At 49.3% G+C, this 21,210-nt stretch overlaps 8 protein-coding genes across 8 annotated transcripts; 5 read left to right on the forward strand and 3 right to left on the reverse strand.

Annotated features, from left to right (window-relative positions):
* Positions 1-521: 521 nt before the first annotated feature.
* BU24DRAFT_489258 (glycoside hydrolase family 89 protein) lies at positions 522-3,133 on the forward strand (the record flags this gene model as incomplete). The annotated part of the gene is made up of 2 exons (XM_033533625.1): positions 522-1,336; positions 1,387-3,133. The coding sequence occupies exons 1-2, from the start codon at positions 813-815 to the stop codon at positions 3,131-3,133; spliced, it is 2,271 nt and encodes a 756-aa protein (XP_033387599.1). The 5' UTR covers positions 522-812.
* Positions 3,134-3,484: 351 nt separating this feature from the next.
* On the reverse strand, positions 3,485-4,843 carry BU24DRAFT_418852 (uncharacterized protein). The gene is made up of 4 exons (XM_033527067.1): positions 4,558-4,843; positions 4,384-4,498; positions 4,136-4,314; positions 3,485-4,068 (listed from the first exon to the last, which is right to left on the reverse strand). Exons 1-4 carry the CDS (start codon positions 4,690-4,692, stop codon positions 3,769-3,771), a joined length of 729 nt encoding a protein of 242 aa, XP_033387600.1. The 5' UTR covers positions 4,693-4,843; the 3' UTR covers positions 3,485-3,768.
* Positions 4,844-4,991: 148 nt separating this feature from the next.
* BU24DRAFT_418853 (uncharacterized protein) lies at positions 4,992-6,723 on the reverse strand. Its single transcript, XM_033527068.1, has one exon. It carries the CDS (start codon positions 6,575-6,577, stop codon positions 5,060-5,062), a length of 1,518 nt encoding a protein of 505 aa, XP_033387601.1. The 5' UTR covers positions 6,578-6,723; the 3' UTR covers positions 4,992-5,059.
* Positions 6,724-7,504: 781 nt separating this feature from the next.
* BU24DRAFT_489261 (uncharacterized protein) lies at positions 7,505-9,285 on the forward strand (the record flags this gene model as incomplete). Its single annotated transcript, XM_033533626.1, has 2 exons — positions 7,505-7,535; positions 7,583-9,285. The coding sequence occupies 2 exons, from the start codon at positions 7,505-7,507 to the stop codon at positions 9,163-9,165; spliced, it is 1,614 nt and encodes a 537-aa protein (XP_033387602.1). The 3' UTR covers positions 9,166-9,285.
* Positions 9,286-9,614: 329 nt separating this feature from the next.
* On the forward strand, positions 9,615-12,086 carry BU24DRAFT_489262 (uncharacterized protein; the record flags this gene model as incomplete). Its single annotated transcript, XM_033533627.1, has 3 exons — positions 9,615-9,836; positions 9,901-11,199; positions 11,264-12,086. The coding sequence occupies exons 1-3, from the start codon at positions 9,679-9,681 to the stop codon at positions 12,084-12,086; spliced, it is 2,280 nt and encodes a 759-aa protein (XP_033387603.1). The 5' UTR covers positions 9,615-9,678.
* A 505-nt stretch (positions 12,087-12,591) lies between these two features.
* BU24DRAFT_447806 (5-formyltetrahydrofolate cyclo-ligase) lies at positions 12,592-13,403 on the forward strand (the record flags this gene model as incomplete). Its single annotated transcript, XM_033530845.1, has 3 exons — positions 12,592-12,685; positions 12,746-13,222; positions 13,281-13,403. The coding sequence occupies 3 exons, from the start codon at positions 12,592-12,594 to the stop codon at positions 13,400-13,402; spliced, it is 693 nt and encodes a 230-aa protein (XP_033387604.1).
* Positions 13,404-13,543: 140 nt separating this feature from the next.
* Positions 13,544-14,067, reverse strand: BU24DRAFT_458962 (small nuclear ribonucleo protein-like protein E; the record flags this gene model as incomplete). The annotated part of the gene is made up of 5 exons (XM_033531686.1): positions 13,544-13,599; positions 13,676-13,766; positions 13,817-13,923; positions 13,982-13,999; positions 14,049-14,067. 5 exons carry the CDS (start codon positions 14,065-14,067, stop codon positions 13,544-13,546), a joined length of 291 nt encoding a protein of 96 aa, XP_033387605.1.
* A 214-nt stretch (positions 14,068-14,281) lies between these two features.
* BU24DRAFT_418855 (ARM repeat-containing protein) lies at positions 14,282-18,204 on the forward strand. Its single transcript, XM_033527069.1, has 6 exons — positions 14,282-14,636; positions 14,694-14,786; positions 14,835-15,113; positions 15,220-15,310; positions 15,361-17,070; positions 17,122-18,204. The coding sequence occupies exons 1-6, from the start codon at positions 14,511-14,513 to the stop codon at positions 17,730-17,732; spliced, it is 2,910 nt and encodes a 969-aa protein (XP_033387606.1). The 5' UTR covers positions 14,282-14,510; the 3' UTR covers positions 17,733-18,204.
* Positions 18,205-21,210: the final 3,006 nt, after the last annotated feature.

Consider the following 21,210-nt stretch of genomic DNA (forward strand, 5'->3'; position numbering starts at 1 on the left):
GATCCCCACATCCCGCATTCTGGCCATACCTTTTTTCACGTCCTCGACCAATGCTGAAAGTCAACAACTAATAGCCGTCTGTTTTCTGGAAATCTAAGCAAGGATTCCTATGGGATATCCCATGATTGTTACACAGATGCTCGCAACGGTAACAACGGCAAGGCTATGATAATGATCAGCGCCTATCGTATCTTGCTCCCTAGAAAAGTCACTGTAGACCAATGAGCTGCTTTCTTTCGGTGCTCATCCGGATGCTCACCGCAACGAACACAGCCGTTCGCCAGACTCTTCCCGTAGCTACAGAGGGTTGGCACGTCGGGCTGGCCACCTGCTAACTTCATGTATCTTCTATACCTAAAGTGTCTACTTAGAAATGTACTGTAGCCAGTAAACAATCTTAACTGCTTGCAATAAACCTCGCTAAGACACTGTTGTAAGCATAAATACTAGCATGGGGCCAGCCCGACGTGCCAACCCTCTGTACCTAGAAATCTGATAACGCTTAGTTCGGATGCAACAAACTGGTGTAGATAGCCTCCCTCAAGCTTCTCTACAGGCGGATAAAGATCGCCATGGTTGCAATTCAACTCCCAATTCCCACCACCTAACTCTACGCTTTGACGTCATGCTGCACCACAGCATCGTATCCAACATGGGTAACCTGCAAGTAACGGTAACCTACCTGTAGCGTAGTCTCGCAACGTCGCAAGGGAGAAAACGGGAACTCCCTACGTTTATAAACAACATGCGCAAACACAAGCTCCGGAGGCGCTTTTGGTGCTTGGTAGAGGCTTGTCAACCAAACCGACAACATGCGTCTCGCTCCGTTCCTGCAGCTTCTAGCCTTAGCCTCCGCGGTCGTAGCGACGAATGCATCGACTCGGGGTGTTTACGATCTAGTGAAGAGAAGGCTGCCTTCGCATGCTGATGATTTCATCTTCACTCTGACCGAGACCAACACGACCGAGCCGACCAATGACGAGTATAGCATATCTACTGCATACGGCGGGGCAATTGCGATCGAGGGAAACAGCATCAGTGCCCTCACAACAGGTCTGCGTCGATACTTTAACGACATTGCCCATGCGGACCTTCACTGGTTCATTGGCAATCGACTAGACACTGCTGCTTCTCCTCTACCTCGGCCAAACGCCACGATCGTGGGAAAGAGCATCGTGCCATGGAGATACTACTTCAACACAGTCACGTTCTCTTACACCAGTCCGTTCTGGACTTGGGAAGATTGGGAGTATGAACTCGACTGGCTTGCCCTGCGTGGCGTCAATCTTCCTCTGGCTTGGGTTGGGTTCGAGAAGATCCTTTTGGATGTATTCCGGTATGCAAACTCAACCCTCCCTATGTCATCGTGTCTAACCTGTGATCTAGCGAGACTGGTCTCACTGACCCAGAAATCTTGACATTCTTCTCTGGCCCTGCCTTCCTGGCATGGAATCGATTCGGTAACATCCAAGGCTCATGGGGTGGGGAGCTGCCGCTGGCATGGATCGATTCCCAATTCGAGCTCCAGAAGAAAATACTGAAACGCATGATCGAGCTCGGCATGACTCCCATACTACCAGCATTCACTGGCTTCGTACCTCGTGCAATCCACGACAAATTCCCCGATGCGAACGTCGTGAACGGCAGCCGCTGGGAAGGGTTCGACTCACGTTATACCAACACCACTTTTCTGGAGCCGTCCGATCCCATGTTCGCGGACCTGCAGGCCCGCACCATTGGCAAGCAACTCGAGTACTATGGCAACATCACGCAGTTCTACACATTGGACCAGTACAACGAGAATGACCCTGCCTCGGGCGACCTAGAATACCTCCGCAGCGTCACGGCTGGGACCTGGAAATCACTGAAGGCGGCCAATCCGGGAGCCGTCTGGGTGATGCAGGGCTGGCTCTTCTACTCGAACCGCGACTTCTGGGACACTGATCGCATCTCCGCCTATCTTTCTGGCGTCGAGGTCGATTCCGACATTCTCATCCTAGATCTCTTCTCCGAAAGCGAGCCGCAGTGGCAGAGAACGGATAGCTATTACGGCAAACCGTGGGTATGGTGCCAACTCCACGACTACGGCGGCAACCAAGGCCTATACGGCCAAATCGACAATGTCACCATCAACCCGATCTCCGCCCTACAGACCTCCCCCAGCATGGTCGGAATGGGCCTGACGCCCGAAGGCGAAGAAGGCAACGAAATCATCTACAGCCTCCTCCTCGACCAAGCATGGTCGTCCACCCCCATCGACACCGCCTCCTACTTCACCTCCTTCGTCCGCACCCGCTACAACGGCCCCAACAACACGATTCCCTCCTCCCTCTACACCGCGTGGGAAATCCTCCGCACAACCGCCTACAACAACACCAACCTAACCGCCAACGCGGTCCCCAAATCCATCCTCGAGCTGCACCCGCACGTCTCCGGCCTCGTCGACCGCAGCGGGCACCACCCAACAGCCCTTCACTACGACCCTACCCTCCTCGTCACCGCCCTCACACACTTCCTCTCCGCATCCTCCACCGACGAAGCACTATGGCAAAACCCAGCATACCAACACGACATCGTCGACCTCGCCCGCCAAGTCCTCGCCAACACTTTCCTCTCCACCTACACCTCCCTCCTCACCGTCTGGAACACCACCTCCCCTTCCCCCTCTACCATCTCAACGCATTCCGAAATCCTAACATCCCTCCTAACCACCCTCGACGCCCTCCTCTCCACCCTCCCACACTTCCGCCTCTCCACATGGCTCGCCGCCGCCCGCGCCTCTGCCCCCGCGGGGGACGAGGAGGTGGCCGATTTCTTCGAGTACACGGCGCGCAACCAACTCACGCTGTGGGGGCCCGAGGGCGAGATCAACGACTACGCGTCGAAGCAGTGGGGCGGGCTCGTGGGCGGGTACTACCTCCCGCGGTGGGAGGTCTTTCTGGAGTACGTGGCGGGGCATGGGCCGGGGGAGTATGATCAGGAGGATGTGGTGAGGGGGGTGGGGGTTGTGCAGGAGGGGTTTCAGAGGGTTGGGGGAGCGGGGATTGGGATGGGGGATGGGGAGGGGAGGAGTGTTAGGGAGGTTGTTGAGGGGGGTGTTGTGCAGGTGTTGGGGAGGGCTGGGGTGCTGTGATGGGGTTATTTGTAGGGTTGGGGTTTATGGGATACGTGGTTTGTGTAGGGAGTGTTCATTGTTGACATGATGTGTGATTTGATGTGATTTGATTGATCTATTCGCCGTCATCGCTGTTCGTCAGTTTCCTGCCTTGTTGACTGCAAGCTTTTCCTCCATTTCTCTCCCTAAAGAAAGGTAGGTGAGTGAGACGACTGCCACCCGCCTACTTCCTTGTTCCTCAAAGCGTCAAGCTCCCCGGGACCTCACGAATTACAAGTGATGAAGGAAAACATAGATCCCTCACTGCCCCCCCCCCCCCCCCTTGATATGAAATCCATGTCCCAATAAAACGCCCATTGCAAGAAGGGGAAAAAAAGGTAGTTCGTTCAAACGAAAAAAGGCGAGAAAGGGTTGGCCTTCCATCATATTGAGTCTAACAGAAGAGGATAGTAAGGAAATGGCCTTGCATAAAAAAAAGCAACCGGAATGCTGTTAAGTCTGTTGAATGTTTTCAAAGTTGTTGAAAACAAGCGTGATAAAATCGCCGTTACGCCGTAATTCCCCCCTTGCACACAAAACTCGTACAGGAAACAAAACACGTTGGTTGTGGCCGGCCGTGCATAGTACGTGGGTATCCATGAGACGAGGCTTTACTAGAAAAAGAAGTACAAAGTTCCACCGGTTGCGGTCATGGCGACGCCGAACCACCACCAGTAATCGGCGCGCCGTTGTCCCACTGTGCGCTTGTCAGTGACGTTGTTGTTCAGGGAGCGCTTGGCTTTGGCGGTTGGCTTGGAGCCGGCGGTCGACGTTGTCAGGGGATTGAGGGTCGTGGTGGGGAGCATCTCTGGGGGTGACATGGCGAGGTAGAGGGGCATCATTGGAGAGCCGTCGAATTTAAAGAGGTTGAGGCGTGGAATTTGGCGATAGGGATCGGTCAGAACTTCGTAGCGCTGGTGTTTGTGAGTATGTGAATGGGCGAACAGGCCGGAATGCGGAGATAAAATCGTTGTTGCGTACCTCAAACAACTCAGAAGTATTATATCTTGTGTAAATTGCATGATCATACGAGCATGGGTCGGAGTAAAGCTGGCGGCCGTCCACAGCAATTGGCTTCAGGATCAAAGAGCCGTTCGCTTCTTTGGTGAAGCTGCCATGCTGCCACTGAATGATTCCTTTGGGACATTTCGGGTCCCTGGCTGTACGATTGTCAGAATGGTCGGGTGGGAATGATCGTCATAAAGGACAGGCAGAGTGAATGAACGTACGATTTGCGATCGCGCGGTAGTAGGCCTCCTCGTAATGGCCATCTGCGGAGAAGGAATACGAGATGCCAGTGTGATCAGGTTCTGTGAATTTCTCGTTGACCGGGTCGTAGAATTTCTGTCCACGTTCAGTACACGTCCTCCTCACAACTCCAGCATTTCCAAGCGGCAGCATACAGGTCCAGTCATCGTAGAGTTCGCTTTCGAGTTCCAGGTGCCGACGAGGTTCGCAAAGGATGTAGGAGGAGCAGCGGCCTGGCCTGCAGCCAAACCGGCCGAGACCAGCAGGAGTGATGCTATCGAATGCAGCATCGTGTGTATGTTTGTATGGGGTTCTGTAAACGAGTGTAGTGGTTCGGGCGATCGGTCGAGCGAGCGGGAAAGTGAGGGTCGTAGTCGGCGATCGTGATGGGAGTACGTTGTTGTTGAACAAGGTGAAGTGAAGTGGGAAAAGGGAGGGAGGCGGGCAGGGAACGAGAAACGAGTCCAGGCATGCGATGCTGTCGTCGAACGTTTATTGACAGGGGTTCCAAATCAGGCTAAGCGCAGATCGTCCGATTGTAAAACTCTAATAATATACAAGACAAGCTTTCTAGATACATCCCCTAACTCTAACTTTGATCCATCATCCGAGTACTCAAACAATCCCCTACAGTGCCACTCCTTGTAAATGATTTATCTACGATGTAGACTGTGACTCTTCACCACTGCTTCCACCGTTTGTACCATTTGCACCTTGTGGTGCGCTGCTAGGGCCTACGTCATCATAGGAAACTGCCATATACTTCCCAGGATAGTATTTGGCCACCCACGCCTCTGCCAGCATACCTTTGCTGATATCCTTCAGGAAATAGTTGATCGGAACTCCTGAGGCTCCCTCTGCTGCCTTGGCGAAGTAGTCCTCGAGCGCCGTCATCATCGAGTTGATGTCAATGACCTTGTTCTTGCCATCATCAATCTCCGCCAGTGCTGATAGAGCAGCCTTCATCTCTGCGTTCTTCATGGAAATCATCTGGGCGCCAGTTCGCGCCGCATCCGCAGATTGCTTCATCGTCTCTTGGTCAGCAACAGTGGCATTCTGAATAGTAGAAAGCGCCTCCAGACTTGATTTGGGGTCAAAAGTAGCGAACTTGTCAACGCCAATTTGGACGTCATTTGCCACGATCGAAGGTATCACACCCATGCAGATCATCGTGGCATGAGAGTTGATATCCTGTGCGCTGAGAAGATTCTTGACGCTCTTAGCCATGGACTCATTGACACCGAACCCGCCGGAGTTGTGTTCCATCATTGCGGCAACATCCATTTGAGACTGAATAGTTGAGACAATAGTGCTCATCTTCTCACTGACGCTCGTAGAGCTGCTGTTGAGGATGTGGACCATGCCCACGAAGCTGGATCCGAATGTCATGCCGGAGATGATGCTAAATTTCTTATCACTTTTCCCTTCAGCCTCTTCCTTAGCGATTTGCAGCATGTTCGACGTGCTTGAAGGGATGATCTTATCGTCTTTAAAGAGATGATTCCACACCTTGATGCCCTTGTCGACGTTGATCGCGAACGGCGCAAGAATTGCTGCATTTTTGTGGGTACATGTGACCGAGATGACCAGAGTACCCGAGATACTGTGCTTCTTGACCTGATCGCTGACCTGACTGGCAGCGGCGCGAGACATCTGAGCGGCCACATTGGTTCCCAAAACACCCATTGTAGCTGACACATATGATGCAACATTTCCAGCATGTGCGGAAGCTTCCTCCCTGTTGGTATCGTTGGAGAAATACTGCACATCCATGTTGACGGAGTCGGAAGCCAGAGGCATGGTTTTGATTTGTGTTTTGACGTAGTCCACAGGGCTCTCCATCTGAACGTGGACGCTGCGGATGGTTGCTCGTAGAGGCTGAATCTTGTCCTCTGCATCGATCTTCTCCTCAACATAGTCTGATGCGGCCTCTTCAATCTTGCCATCTAAAGCCTCGATGGACTTGTTGACCTTATCCGTCCTTACGCCAATATTGAGAAGCTCAGTCCTCGTCATCTGAAGACTGCGCTTGGCTGATAGTAGAGTGTTGAGATGTTCCTGGGCTGCATCAACAGGTGCCTGGAGTGCTGCTATCTGCTCAACCAGCTTGAGAGCATCACTGCTAACAATGTTGGCTAGCACGAGCGACGGGTCATAGGGTATGGAGGAAGGCATTTTGGTAAAGCGGTTTGAAATGTAATTTTAATACAAAGGATGCAGCTTTGGTGGAGACGATTATGTGCTGCTTCGTATTGTCCGTGGTGTATGTGGTAGATGCGATACTTGAATTAGATAGAAACTTGTGGGCACGGAGAGCATATTTAACAACAAAATATTCCTCATATAACAACATCTTCATTTCTTTGCATTTTCTAATGTCACAGGTACAAATCTACAATGGCGGTAAGATCTCCTCAGCCCTGTCGCCGTCGCGGTGCAATTCTCTCCACCTGACTATCGGCGGCTACAGCCTTATGCCGTTTTGGATTCTCCTCCGGTAGCGAAAGTCAGCACAGGGTGGCGGAAGACCTATTTCTCAGCTGAAATCGCGACGAAGGAATTCACAAATCTACCAACATCATCAGCAACGTCGTATTCCAACAAAAGTTACGCCAGCAGACTCCTTCAGCTGCCCCAGCTTGCACAGCGACCCTGGTTAATCGGCGTCAAGCCCCTTGATTGACGATGTTTACAAAGAACATCAGCAGAGCCGCAATTTGATTTAACGTTTCCGTTCTGAGGCATTCGCTTCAGAATTTACATACCGCTTATTTGAAAACTCTAGGCCTCGGGAAAGCCGTGGTGTTGCATTGCTGCACGCCGCCACCGGCATTCAGCAGCAGCCACGCTTCCCACAATGTGTCGATTCACACCGAACGATTGTGATGGTCAACCTTAGGAACATAGTCGATGTGAACAACAGTCTGAATATTTTGAGATGCATCGTATATAGATATAGAAATATATATAAGTAAAAGTGTTCTCATGAATTCTCAATAGCACTGATTCCATTCATCATCAAATCATCACCAAATCGTCACAGGCATCTCGCTATTTAAAACATTCAGTTTTGTTTTACCTACCGATTCAATCCATTTAACAATGACCGAACACGTGAAATACAATGTTTCTGGTACTTCTGAAGCCATCCTATCTACCAACTCATCTAACTCTAAGCAGATACAAAGATCGGATACGAACTTGAGACGCATTCTCTCACCTTCGTCGACTCCCATGACGACAGCCCTCAGAGATGTCCCAACCCAAAGTCTCAAGTCCTTTATGTGTTCGAAGAGTCAGGCTCTGACGGTCACAAGTCCTACAAAAGAAAGGCAGAACTGGAGCTTTCGGACATTACATCGGATTTGATCGCTACGGCCGAGCGCAATGGCGGGAACAACCAGATCCGCCTCGAGTTGATTTATGGGGGCGCCACAGGTACACTTTTGACCGATGTCAAAGACATGAGCAAGAAGGTCGGGTTTCGCGTCGTAGAATACATGGCGAAATGGGAACATCTCAATAAACCAGCCACGATCGCCATACAGCCAGGCCCCAATCCAGGAGACCATAAGGGAGTTGTACCTAATCCGCCTAAGAATGTAGGTTACAAGGTGTCTAAAAGAGAGAGTCCTGGGTTCATGGTCCACATGACAGTGGGAATGCCTCTCGCTGGGTTTTACCTCATCTTGAGTCGCCCGGCAGATTTGCAAAGGTTCTTCGATGACAAGAAGCCATCTGTCAATGTAGAAGAGACGACAAAGTTGTTCAAAGAATGGATCGACAAGTACAATAGCAAAAAAGACGAAGAGAAAAACGAAGAAAAACACAAAGGAAAACACGAAGCAAAACACGAAGCAAAACACGAAGCAAAACACGGAGCAAAACACGAAGAAGAAGAAGATAAAATATGGAAGATTCCTACATACAGCCCAGACTACGGGCGCGCCACAGCTCTTGGTTTCCTACTCACGGTGCAATCTTACATCTCTGTGGCCACTTCAATGGAACTAGGAGACAATAACCTTAAGGGGAAAGTTCCTTTCATGCCGCGTACGGACTTTCGCACGATGCTTAACATTGTCTGCGATACCATGCAACCCGAGGCAGCAAATCAGTTCCGACAAGATTTGGCCACATTCTTCCAATATCCGAATAACGATATCGGAACAGCAACTTGGAGCTTTCGAGAAAAGCAACCCGTTGAAGGTGGAAAGGTAGAAGAAGAAAAAGAAGGAGAAGAAGAAAGAGAGAAAAGAAAAAGAGCAGAGGAAGATGCAAGGTTCCGTGCGGAAAACATGAAAAAGCGAGCCGCCTTGTTAACGCAGATGTCTAAAACTGAAAAAAAAGCGCCACCCCTGAGTGCAATCCAAAATACAATGGGCGAGATCATACCCGTGAAGGTCGAAAGGTTTTTGGACGATCTACGCGACCCGGCCGATCCTACTCAACCGGACCTGCTCACAAAAGGAGACCGGAACCGAAACTCTCAGATTGGCGGACTCGGCAACAAAGTCGAAAGAATCCTCGCTCACAGTGCGTCTGCAAAGGGCAAAGCTAGCCAAGACCTCGTTGGACCGATCGTGGAATTCAGGAGCCTGCGTGCCGTGGGATTGGCGGATCTTTCCGGGCAAGCTGGTGATTTGTTGAAACCGAATGCTAAAGTCAGATACAATCCTGCTACTACATCGGTGTTGCAGACGTTGGAGGATGAGGTGAGGAAGATCCACAAGGAGGCCTATGATCTGAATGGTCATGCGTAAGCAAGATCGTGTTAAGTCGTTTGATCGGCGCAAGCTTGATTCGACTACACAGAAGGATCCTCTCGGAAAGTATGGATGGTTTGCTGAATGTTTAAGAGGCTAAATTGAGTATTACAATTTTTCTTTTGTCGCTTGTAATAGACTTTTGTAGTATGAAGCCAATATAATCATAGATATGAGTAAGCTGTCCTGGTACCGGGCGTATTCAGTGAATTAAGCTGAGCGGCAATGCAATGTTACGCGGTTCCTGGTCCCAACCATTATTCTTGATCATAGGGTGTCTGTTTTTCGAGCTGGTTACCGCATTCAGGCCCCAATCCGGTGAAAGTCTCGATCTTACTTCGCCCGATCTAGATACTACTTACATTAACAAGGCTTTGCCTCGCCACGTCGGACCTCGTTCGAAAATTCATGCAAACTGTGAATACAAAACGCTCTTCAGCCACAAACAGCATTGAATCGTAGAAGCTCTTCAGATACAGACACAAGCGCTCTCGAGCCGAAAATCTCGCAATGCCGACAATAGTGCGAGCATCAATCATCACACGAACGTGGGAATATATAGACCAGTTCTCGGCCAAGAATCGGGGCTTCAGACAGATAAGGGAGTCACAGAACGAGCGCATAGGATACTCAGACTCTACAGAGATGAACGATCTATCACTTCACTTGTAAGTCGATCATTGTCCCTCCAATATAAATATACAGGCTGGTACTAATACAGATGTTGTATAGAAACGCCCTTCCGGAACAATCTCTGAGCCCAAAAAGAGGAATTCAGAGACAAGGATGGAGATCCGGTGCATTGATATGTGCCTGTTCCATTATCTCTGTATTTCTAATTAACTTGGGCATCACGATATGGGCTACTAGTCGTCGGAACTCGGATGGACAGTTAGTGTTCGATGTCGACTGTCGAAATGACTCAAAAATAAATACTGGACTCCACTTGGTCATTAATCTGCTGAGTTCGGTTATGTTGGGTGCTAGCAACTATTGCATGCAATGTCTGTCTGCACCAACAAGGAAAGAGGTTGATCATGCTCATGCCAGAGGAACGTGGCTAGACATCGGCGTTCCAAGTTTTCGTAATCTGCGATACATCAACAAGCGCAGAGTAATCATATGGGCACTGCTAGGAATATCTTCATTGCCCCTTCACTTGTTCTTCAATTCCGTCGTCTTCTCCTCGGTTCGCTCGAACGGCTATATGGCCTATGTGGTCAGTCCATCGCTTTTTGACGATGGTTGTCGCCAATGCGACTTTTTAGAGTCTTGTCATTCTCCCAAGGACTCTAAATGCCCCTATGGTTCACCTTTGCTCCTAAGTCTGCGCAAAAAGGTCCAAGCAATAGGGATCGGCACCCGCATGAATACCACAGAAGTAACTTCTGAGCCGTCCAAAACCCATGAAAACGCCAACATCGAACTACTACAGAATCGCGATTGTATCTCAGAGTATTCTAGAAGTATCCAGTCCTTCCGCGGAAATCTCCTCCTAGTTACGGACGGCGAATATATGGGTACTCGACTGGGCAATAGAACGGACTACCATGTCTGGTTCCGCACCGAGCCCGTTGGCAGACCAAGCCCAAACGAGTGGGTTTGCGATAATCGCTCAGACTCAGATATTTGTGCGCCTATGAGAGACAAACTTCTTGAAGAAGCCGACTCATGGACTGTGCAGGGCTATAAGATCAATTACTGTCTCAGTGAACGATCCATATCCTCGTGTAGGATTCACGTTCTCTACCAAATTGGCTGGCTTATCACTGCTTTGAATTTACTCAAAGCAACTCTCATTCTTGTCACTGTTTTCATGGTCAAGGAGGACCCGCTCATGACGATGGGAGATGCTGTTGCTTCCTTCATGAAAATGGAAGATCCTACAACTTTGAACATGTCCTTTATATCTACGCGGGAACTAAAGCAACATGTTCCGTTCACATCGGGAATGCAAAGAGAGTGGAGAAAAACGAAGTTCCGGTGGAAGGACAGCATTAGCAAAACCCGTCGCATTGTAACGCTCTTCCTGTATGCCTATTTATTTTTCTGAGAAAAAATATCCCTACTTTGGATCCAGACTAACTCCAGCCAGATTCATCTGTGCGATCGCAGCCGTATCGACTTTACTAGGCTTCGGCATTGGTGAACTCAAAACTATGGGAGCACCAATATCGCTTTCTGCGCTGGCAAAAATTGGCTTTGGAACAGCTGACTCGAGTACTTTCATGTATGGGAAAGTCCGGGGCACTCTGACCAACGTAGTCATGGCAAATTCGGCACAACTCATCCTATCAGCGCTATACTTCTCCTACAATGGTTTATTCACATTCATGCTGCTTGGCCGCGAATGGTCGCAGTTCGCGCATGAAAGAAAGGGCTTGCGCCTGTCTCATGCCAAATCCAACGCACAGCGTTCAACATACTTTCTTCAGCTCCCCTATCGATACTCTCTGCCACTCATGGCTATGTCCGTGATATTGCATTGGCTAGTTTCTCAGTCGATCTTCCTCGTTGCCGTCGACGAGTATCAATTCGATCTACGTGATGCCAATGGAAATTTGTATGATGTAAAGCATTTCGATAGCGCACAGGCTGCCTTTAAAGGTGTATATACGACTTGTGGCTATTCACCAATAGCAATCATTGCTACCCTTTTCCTAGGATGTTTCATGGTAATTTTAGGAGTTGGAGCCGGATTCATACCATACAAACCAGGTATGGTCACTGTTGGGAGTTGCAGTGCAGCTATGAGCGCAGCATGCCATGCAGAAGAGTTCGATGGAATCAAAGGCAGCAGAGCGGCGACAATGGAGGTGAAGTGGGGTGTAGTAGGGGAGAACGCCGAAGGAGTGAGTAGGTGTGCGTTTTCAGCTGGCCCAGTCACATTTCCAGAGGAGAGAAAGTTGTACATGTAGTTCGTTGATACTAAAAAAACTCAAGTGTTCTTGTTTCCTTCTGCAATTCTTCTACATGAAGACCATATATTAGTTTTAGACATCGCTCACAATGACCTCAAAGTAACCCCAGATCGCTTTCTGACAATCTTTTTCATGTAATAGCCCCTTATCACAAAACCATCTACCCTTTTTCATATAAGAAATCTTGGACTCACTATGGAACAAACTGTTGTTGTCTAACGGTACGGAAGAACCCACCACCGACCAATCAAAAGACTAGTCAACACGGAGTCACATTTTCCGTAGGGTACTCTTCTCCACTGTAGATGCAGTTGGATCTTCATATATAAAAACATACTTTTCTCTAACCTCCAAACGACCTGCGTGTTTGTATAACCATTCAATTGACTCCGCTTCAAGCCTTCCAGGGAACCAATCCTGGTCGTTAGCCTTGTTCGTTACCCTGTGCATATAACTTCTCTATCATTTCCGACTAGGATCGATCGTCATCACCACTACCACCATGTCGACATCAATGGTCGCCTTGAAAAAGGATCTTCGCAAGAAAATAAGGTTAATACTATCAGATCTCCCCGATGCAGCTGCAGCGTCGCAAAGTTCGTCCACCAAAAAACTAACTTCTACCTTTGATAAAATCCGGCTACTGACGGAAACAGCATCCAATGCAGTGAAAACATTGCTTTCCCTTCCAGAATACAAGGCAGCAAAACGTATCAGCGTCTACCTGTCAATGCCTTCGGGCGAAATATCGACTACCGGTATTGTGCACGATGCCTTGAAGCAAGGGAAACAGGTCTTTATTCCTTATACATACAAGTTGCAAGCACCCAAAGAGAATGAGCCAAAATCAATCATGGATATGGTTGAATTGAGGTCACTGAAAGAGCTTGAGTCGCTTGAGCCAGACAATTGGGGTATCCCCACGCCGAGTGAGGAATCGATATCATCACGTGCGAATTCGTTTGGGGGTGTGGGCTTGACGGGTGGAGAGGCGCGCTCGGAGAGTAACTTGGACTTGATTGTGATGCCTGGGATGGCGTTTGATTCTGGTTTTGGTCGGCTTGGTCACGGCAAAGGGTTCTATGATTACTTCCTACGGCGGTGTGAACAATCGTCGAGGATGCCTTTTCGTGGTAAGGCTTTGCGTTGGATTCGTCTATTTACGGAGATGGGTATGCTGACCATGTTTAGTTGGCCTCTCTCTAACCGAACAATTACTTCCTTCGAACCAGTCTGTCCCTATGGATTCCACAGACTTTCGCCTTGACGCACTCATCTTAGGTAATGGCGAGCTCCGCCGACCCGCTGTTTAAATGATAACAAGTTCCTTTGCCACATATGGAACGACTTTTGCAAACCCTAGCACAATTTCCAGCAATGCTTGCCTCCGCTCCAACCTTAGACTCCGCAAGTTGTGGTGTTCGGGTATTCGATTGACGTTACGATTATGGTGTTCATTGCTGGATTTGCTGGATCAATGAGATGTTGTCGCCCTTGAGCAAGACCTGGCCTGTTGTATTGAATAAAATTAGTCACATCGAACGAGTAGAGTAGACCGCAATCCAATTGAGAGCAGCAGAACTTACCCAGCTTTCGTCGTGATTCGGGCGCGTCCTTCTTCGCAAGCGTGACCTCCACGGCGTCGTCGAGAACAAGGTTCATGAACTCATCGAATCCCTTCTCGCTCGTTAGCGTTTGAACCGTTCGTGAAAGATCTGTAGTCATACCCTGAGCTTGCCCTCCATGCGCATTCCGAGGTTCTCGTATAGCCATATTGAGACACTCGCTTTCGACTGCAAGAGCTTGAAGATGAAATTGATCGGGGGAACCTGGACTGGTATGTTTTAGCATGCGCGACGATATATCGAAGGTGTATCAAGGTCAAGTGGTACCTTTCTGTCCGCCGCGGCCTAGAGGAGGTTAGCTGGGATCTACACGTTCGCACAGAAGAATACATACCTCCTGGACGTCCAGACATCTTGACTGTTTGTATATGTACGGTAACTGAAAGGGTAGAAGGTCCTGAGTCGAATGCGCAAGGTGTATTGAGGGCAAAGGTGGAGTCGTTGTAGTTGACGTACCTACGTGAATGAAGCTCCGATCGATTTTCCTATGGAGACAAGCGAAATGCCAAGGCTAGCGGCGGGACCGGCGAACGGGTCTGCCACTCTCCACTCTCTCTATCCAGCAACCTCAGACCTACCTCACTTACACAAACAAAACTCGAACCAGCAACGACTTCCTCTTTATATCGATCTCGCGATCGTTCCTCCCGTCTCCCCTACCACAGGAAAATTCTCAAAGTGCATGAGCGCAATATAACGATCTCCCATCCCGCCCTCTCTGACCGCGCGCCTCCCCTCCTCCCCGCCGAGCGACTCCCGCTACCCATCTCCATCCCCGCTAGAAATTCCTCCAAACATGGCCGCCAACGGAGTGCATCAAGCCTTTGCGCCAGTGCTGGCTGCGCATAACACTATGGCTTCGGGGGCGGACAGAGCACAGAAGGAGCAGGCACATCAGTTTCTCGAAAGATTCCAGAAATCGGTTCGTTCCGGTGCTAGACCCTTGATATTTCGAGTTGTTCGCTCACACATTATATAGCAAGAGGCATGGACATCCACACTCGCCATGTTGGAGTCGAACAATGTCGATGCTGCGGCTAAGATGTTCGCGGCGACAACATTGAAAGGAAAGGTAGGTTGTCAGACTAGTTCACTGGTTGCTATGGCTTACACCCCGCAGATTGTCTATGACCTTCATCAGGTACCCCGCGAGTCCCTGCCTGACCTACGGAGCTCACTCATGAGGAATCTGGTCACCTTCCATGCTGGGCCAAAGCCAATCAGACTGATGCTTTGCGTCTGCCTAGCGAACTTGGCCATCCAGATGACCGAATGGAAGGATGTCCTCCAGCTTGTAGTCTCCACGCTCGGCACCGATGCGGCAACCTTACCGTGCGTCTTAGACTTTCTTCGTGTCCTCCCCGAAGAAGTCAACCATGGACGAAAAATCAACCTCACAGTACGTTCGGCCGAGTCACCATCTCCAATCAGATCAATGGCACCTCTCTTCGGTATCGCGACGTAGTCTCAGAATCAAATCAGAATCTAATGCTTGGTGCTGCCAGGAACCCGAGTTACAAGACAGGACTGTCGAACTGATAGACAATAACGCCAAACAAGCACTCACCCTACTTGTACAATACGCTCAATCGTCTCGTACGTAAAACACCCCCGTTCATCCGGCTTTACTAACTACTGGTTTTCAGCGGCCGCTGCTCAAAATCCGCAATTGTTGCAATGCATATCTTCGTGGCTGCGTGAAATCCCCCTCGAGGACATAATCAACTCACCGCTTTTGAAGGTCATCGTGGATGCACTCGCCGCCCCTGAACCCTTTGAGGCGGCAGTTCAATGCTTGTGCAATGTCATCGGAGAGACCAGGGACGTGGACGACAATATGAATAGTATTCTGGTCCTGTATCCCCAGGTTATTTCGTTACGGCCGAAACTTGCGCAGGCGGCGAGCGAGGAAGATACTGAGACGTACAAGGGTATTGCTAGGATATTCGCAGAGGCTGCAGAGGCATGGGTGCTTTTGATCGCAAGGTTGCCAGGGGAATTTCGAGCACTTGTCGAGGCTGTTCTTGAGACTGCTGCCTTGGATAAGGAACATGATGCCATCTCGCATACTTTCAGATTCTGGTACGATCTCAAGATGTACCTCACCATCGAGAAGTATGCGCAAACCAGGCTACAGTTCCTTGACATTTACACCCGTCTTGTTGATATCATGATCGGACACCTGCAATACCCTACACCAGACGACGGGAATGAGGCCGATCTCTTCGAGGGCGACCGTGAGCAGGAAGAAAAATTCCGGGAGTTCCGCCATCAAATGGGTGACGTACTGAAAGACTGTTGCGAAGTCATGGGCGTAGCCGAATGTCTTAAGAAGCCATACGACCTCATCCAAGCATGGGTACAGACTTATGGCCCACATGCATCCGCCGGCCGAGTTCCAGCGTGGCAGCAGTTGGAGGCTCCATTGTTTGCTGTGAGGGCCATGGGCCGAATGGTGCCACCGGACGAAAGCGTCATGCTTCCCCAGCTTATCCCCCTGATCGTCGCCATTCCGGATCACGACAAGGTGCGGTTCCAAGCAGTCATGGCTCTCGGACGATACACGGAATGGACAGCCCAGCACGCAGACACTCTTCAGCCTCAGCTAGATTACATCATGGCCTGTTTCGAGCACTCGACTAAGGAGGTCGTTCGTGCGGCAGCTCTCTCATTCAAATTCTTCTGCAATGATTGCGCAAGCCTGCTTGCACCTTTCATTGGCCAACTTCAAGCTTTCTATTCCAAACATCTGGACGCCTTACCGACCAGCAGCCAGGAGGAGATCACAGAAGGAGTTGCTTCCGTTGTAGCCAAGATCCCTGCCGATCAGGTATATGCTACGCTGAAGCTATACTGCGATCCCATTATGCAAACTCTCGTGACCATTGCGCAACAAGCGAACGACGACGCTCAGCAAAAAGTACTCGCAGACAAGATCAACCTGCTGACAGTATACTTCGATATGGTGCGCCCCTACGTCAGGCCCACGGAGGAGAATCCCGCCGTCAAATACTGCCAGGAGATTTTCCCGGTGCTCAGCGACATCATTCAGCATTTCTGGAATAGCATACCTGTACTTGAGCGGGTGTGCCGATGCTGGCGGTATATGGTACTATCTTATCGAACTGCCATGCGACCACTTCTTCCCGCTCTCGCAGAGCAACTCAGTACAGGATTCGAAAAATCGAAACAAGGGTGCTTTTTGTGGGCCACTGCTTCGATTGTACGAGAGTTTTCGCAGGACGTAGAAGAGGTCGACGCATCAATCACAAACGCCGTCTTCCAGTTCTACGAACAGCAAGCTAAGACCTTCCTGCGGACGTTGAATGACAGCCCACCGGAAGAACTAGGAGATTGTATGTACTCTTCCACCCCTTACTTGATTTGAGCTAACATTAATTTTCCAGTGATCGAGGATTTCTTCCGGTTGGCTGCCGACATGGTGATGTACTTCCCTACCCAATCCATCACATCGCCACTCATGGAGACTGTTCTTCTTGCCGCGTGCTCGGCTCTAAGTCTCTTGAAAGAGGAGCCTATCATTGCTACGCTCCACTTCCTCCGTGATTTGCTCGGTTACGGACGAAACAGCCCACCTTCTTCCAGCTTCGATCAAGAGCGTCAGGATGTTCCAGAAGCTCTCCGCAATCAGGTGAAGACTCTTGTAGTGGGCACCGGAGCACAGTTAGTTCAGCGTATCTTGACTGGTATGATGTACAGTTTCCCCGAGGGGGCTTTCCCAGATGCCTCTGGTGTGCTTCTTGACCTGTTCGAGCTTTTGCCCGAGCAGGTAGCTGTTTGGGTGCAGCAGACGGTCACCATGCTGCCCCAAGGATCAATAACACCACAGGAGTCAGAGCGCTTCTTGAACAATATCAGACAACGCATCCAGGGTAAGGAACTTAGGATGATTCGCACAACCCTGCAAGACTTCACAGCAAGTTACCGACGACGAAATGTGGCACCGCGCGAAGGCCTTGGTCGCCTCGAGGCCTCGCGCTTTAGATTCTCTGGTTAGGCGCTCTTGTATAGGGAGCAGGAACTTCGAAAAAGTGTATGTGGCATTGTATTGGTAGATGATTCAGGCGCGGCGGCGAGTTTGCAGAAAAGTCAGGAGTGGCGAACAGACCTACATTTGCACCGTATTAGGGGGAAATGCATAATATTTTCGGTTCGAACGCCATTTTGACAACGGAGGAAGGGTCTTTAATCTTCTCCGTTGATAGGAAGTCCCTTTCATATACAAATTTTCCCTTCTTATTCCCCCCGAGCAGTTAGCCTGCAGCATGGCCCCGGTGTATGTAGTTCTTTTCAAGGGTGCCGTTTCTGCTCTGGCAAATATAGAGTCATCTATCCCACTGTGTATCATTTTCACATTGCGCCCATGAATCTCATGCCGTATGAGGCATTGTAGCCTATGGAGCCTTTTATACTTGTACAAGCCCTCCAGGAAAGAAGTCGGGACATTTGTGCTCCGGAACATGATAGGAAACCAAACAAAACACCCTTCGTCACCTTCCCAGGGAGAAGCACATCTCGGTGATGCGGATTGAGCATCCGCATCATGCACTGACAAAGGGACGGAGGGGTAGGGAGGTGACATATCCTCCCATCCTGGGCTTCAATACATTCGAGAAATTTAAGCAAGGGATTCCGTAGAGGTTAACGAATTATTTGGTATAGTCTTGGTTTATTTGGTTTTTGGGTGTGGAGTAGTGTCCATTCTGCACGAGGGTAGAGTTTTCATCATACGATTTCTCTTTCGGGGCAGGGTTTCATAAGTTGTAGGAGAGTTAAGGTGGAGTAGTTGATGGATACGCTCACTGTTGTACAGGCGAAGGATGTTACAAGTACCGAGAAAAGAGTGGTGCATGGGATGTAGGGCTTGGGCATGGTGGAGGGGGTGTGTTCAGTAGGTCAGGGTTAGGTACTCCAAAGTAGGAAAGGAATGATGGAAGAACATAAGTGGGAATGTGTATGTTGAAGTGATAGTAGTTGTCACAATGGACTTGCAGGTAAGTGTCATAGGGGCGATCGGTGGGTTGATATAAGGAAAGGATGTTGAGGCAATTATACCGGTTACTTGTAAACAGGTGATTTCTACTCATGTATTGTAGCATATTGTAGGAAAGGTTTGGCCTGAATATTATATCTATATACATATTAGAAGATTTGGAATTCACGATTTTCTAAGACTCTGAAATGCAGGGTTGGAATCTTGAAGTGAGATGGCATTTGTCGACACATATAAAATTTGGGAACAGCTATGTTATTGTGTGAAATTGACATTATGCATGTAACTACTGCATCAGGCAGTATGAACGGATTTCATCCATCATGTTCAAGAGACGGGTATCGAAGTTGAGCGTTGATAGCAGATGGAATCGCAAGCATGTTCAACATGGTACTTGAAAAGATCGACTGATAACAACAACTGCAATCCAATTTTAGAACGGAACTAAGTGCCGTCTACAAGTCTCTAACGCTCATTCCCGACGGCTTAGATCATGTTTTGGATTGAACGGCGATCATCACGATATGCGCAATCTCTACCACCGTTCCAACATGGCCCCCAATCTTGAGAGCGTTCATCACGGGCAGCAACATACATACAAGTGTAGTCAACATGATACGGCCCCGGCACAAATTGTCCAGGGTGTCCGCATATATGCACCGACCCGCGTATACCCATATATTAGCCTCCCCTCCATACACATACATGACGATGTTAAGCGGAATCGGGCAATATCAAGCGAAAAAAAAAGCTCTTGTTCGACAAAGGCCGTCAGGTCAGACCCTATGCAGCTCCCTGCATTAAAATGCCTTTTTACCCTCGCTTTTGCTTTTGATTTGCGGAATTTAATGGGAATTACGTCGGAAAATAAGGTCTTGTCTTGTCTCTTCTGGGCACAGAACATTGGCTGGGATTGCATTGGTGGAGATGGAGATGTGGGAATAGAGGGAAGAAGGGATGGGCTATGTTTGAGCGCCACGTTTTGTGGATGGTCAAGTGGCCGTGCTATGCTCCACCCGTCCAATGTCGTACCATGAGATCATTCTGTCATAGACGTCTTTCCCGTACATCTATACTATTGATTGCTATTACTTTTTGTAGACTCATCTTCTCGCCCAACATCGAATGACCACAGCATAGCATTGTCCGCTATCGAATGCGAGATCTACATACTGTGTAGTAAGATCTCCAATCCATGCCAACACATCTGATCTCCGCAAACTATGGAAAACCCTCCAATCGATATGTTTGTAAGTTCCTACCTTCCCGAAACAGTCATACTTGTAAGCAAAGGCAATCCTTCGTGCGGCGGCTGATCGACACCGGGGGTACGGACGCGATGGGGTCAGGGTAGGGGAGGGAGCAGTGAGTCGCAGAAGGGATGTAACTCCTTCGATGGCGGAAATAGTATCTGGGGCGCCGGGGGAGAGGGCCGCTTGGGTTAGGGGTATGGATGAGGGAGTGGATCTGTGTTTTATATGCACGGAGGGTGATGGTGCTGATTGCTGTCTTCTATGGGGGAATGGAACCAGTTGGAGCAGTTGGAGACTGGCGATATGATCGCTTTGGATAACTTGTGAGTGCTGTTGTTTATTTGGTTTCTTTGCTTGTTCTTCGTTGTCAGAGCTACAGTACAATGGTGGCAATAGCAAAAGCCACTCCCAGGAGTGCGGCACCAAGTCTGTACTGTCAAGTTATCATTTGAAGCTACTGCGGACTCCCAGGGGAATTCAAGTCGGCGAGGTCATGGGCGTTGCACTATGGACGATAGTGTGGTTTTTGAAATCCGATGAGTTCGTATCTGTGTTGGCTTATTTCTGTCCCATTCATCGACCTACAGGCACGTCACCCGTCATCTACCATGTGGCCAGGAGGATGGATGCTGGCTCGGGCTTCCCCACGCATTGCATTAGGTAGGTTCCCTCATGCTGTGGCCATGTTTCCGTTGCTTACATGCATGGCCCCACCACGATGTGGTTGATGTTCCTGCTCCACGATGTTTGATGGTTTGATATGTTTACGGTCTTTTGACACACACTGAGGCGGAAAATAATCAAAACGAGCTTTTTGGCTCAGGAGAAACAATGGTTCATCAAGCTAAGATATTCTATATCGTAATACTTCATTTCAAAAACCTCCAATTCATGTTGCGGCCGTACGGTACAAGCCATCGTGAAGCCACCGTCCCACAATCGGACCCTGACCTCACGATGATCTTTCTGATGGTGCAGATGTAGGGCCTTGATGTGGCTGTAATAGTTCGTGACGGACCGTCGGAGATAGGCTCCGAACCGAGTCCAGATTGTTTTGTTTATCTACGCACTAGTATGAAAGTTGAAGATGTCATACTGTGAAGATGATGAAGCTTTACTTGATTACTATCAACGCAGCAATTGCTTTGCAAGATTTTCTCCTAGACATGTAAAAATGAGGCCCACAGTAGATACGCAGCCGAGTGGGAGAAGGGCAGTCGTGCAGTCCC

This window comes from Aaosphaeria arxii (assembly GCF_010015735.1).
Source record: "Aaosphaeria arxii CBS 175.79 unplaced genomic scaffold BU24scaffold_2, whole genome shotgun sequence".
Lineage (NCBI taxonomy): Eukaryota > Fungi > Ascomycota > Dothideomycetes > Pleosporales > Aaosphaeria > Aaosphaeria arxii.

Bases quoted from the DNA above. Each gene is read 5' to 3' on its own strand.
- BU24DRAFT_418852 (XM_033527067.1), bottom strand. From the start codon at position 4,692: ATGCTGCATTCGATAGCATCACTCCTGCTGGTCTCGGCCGGTTTGGCT. The intron at 4,499-4,557 runs GTATGCTGCCGC...GAACGTGGACAG, and splicing joins ACTCTACGATGACTGGACCT to AAATTCTACGACCCGGTCAA. The intron at 4,315-4,383 runs GTACGTTCATTC...ACAATCGTACAG, and splicing joins CTACCGCGCGATCGCAAATC to CCAGGGACCCGAAATGTCCC.
- BU24DRAFT_418853 (XM_033527068.1), bottom strand. From the start codon at position 6,577: ATGCCTTCCTCCATACCCTATGACCCGTCGCTCGTGCTAGCCAACATT.
- BU24DRAFT_418855 (XM_033527069.1), top strand. From the start codon at position 14,511: ATGGCCGCCAACGGAGTGCATCAAGCCTTTGCGCCAGTGCTGGCTGCG. The intron at 14,787-14,834 runs GTAGGTTGTCAG...TACACCCCGCAG, and splicing joins CGACAACATTGAAAGGAAAG to ATTGTCTATGACCTTCATCA. The intron at 15,114-15,219 runs GTACGTTCGGCC...TGGTGCTGCCAG, and splicing joins GACGAAAAATCAACCTCACA to GAACCCGAGTTACAAGACAG.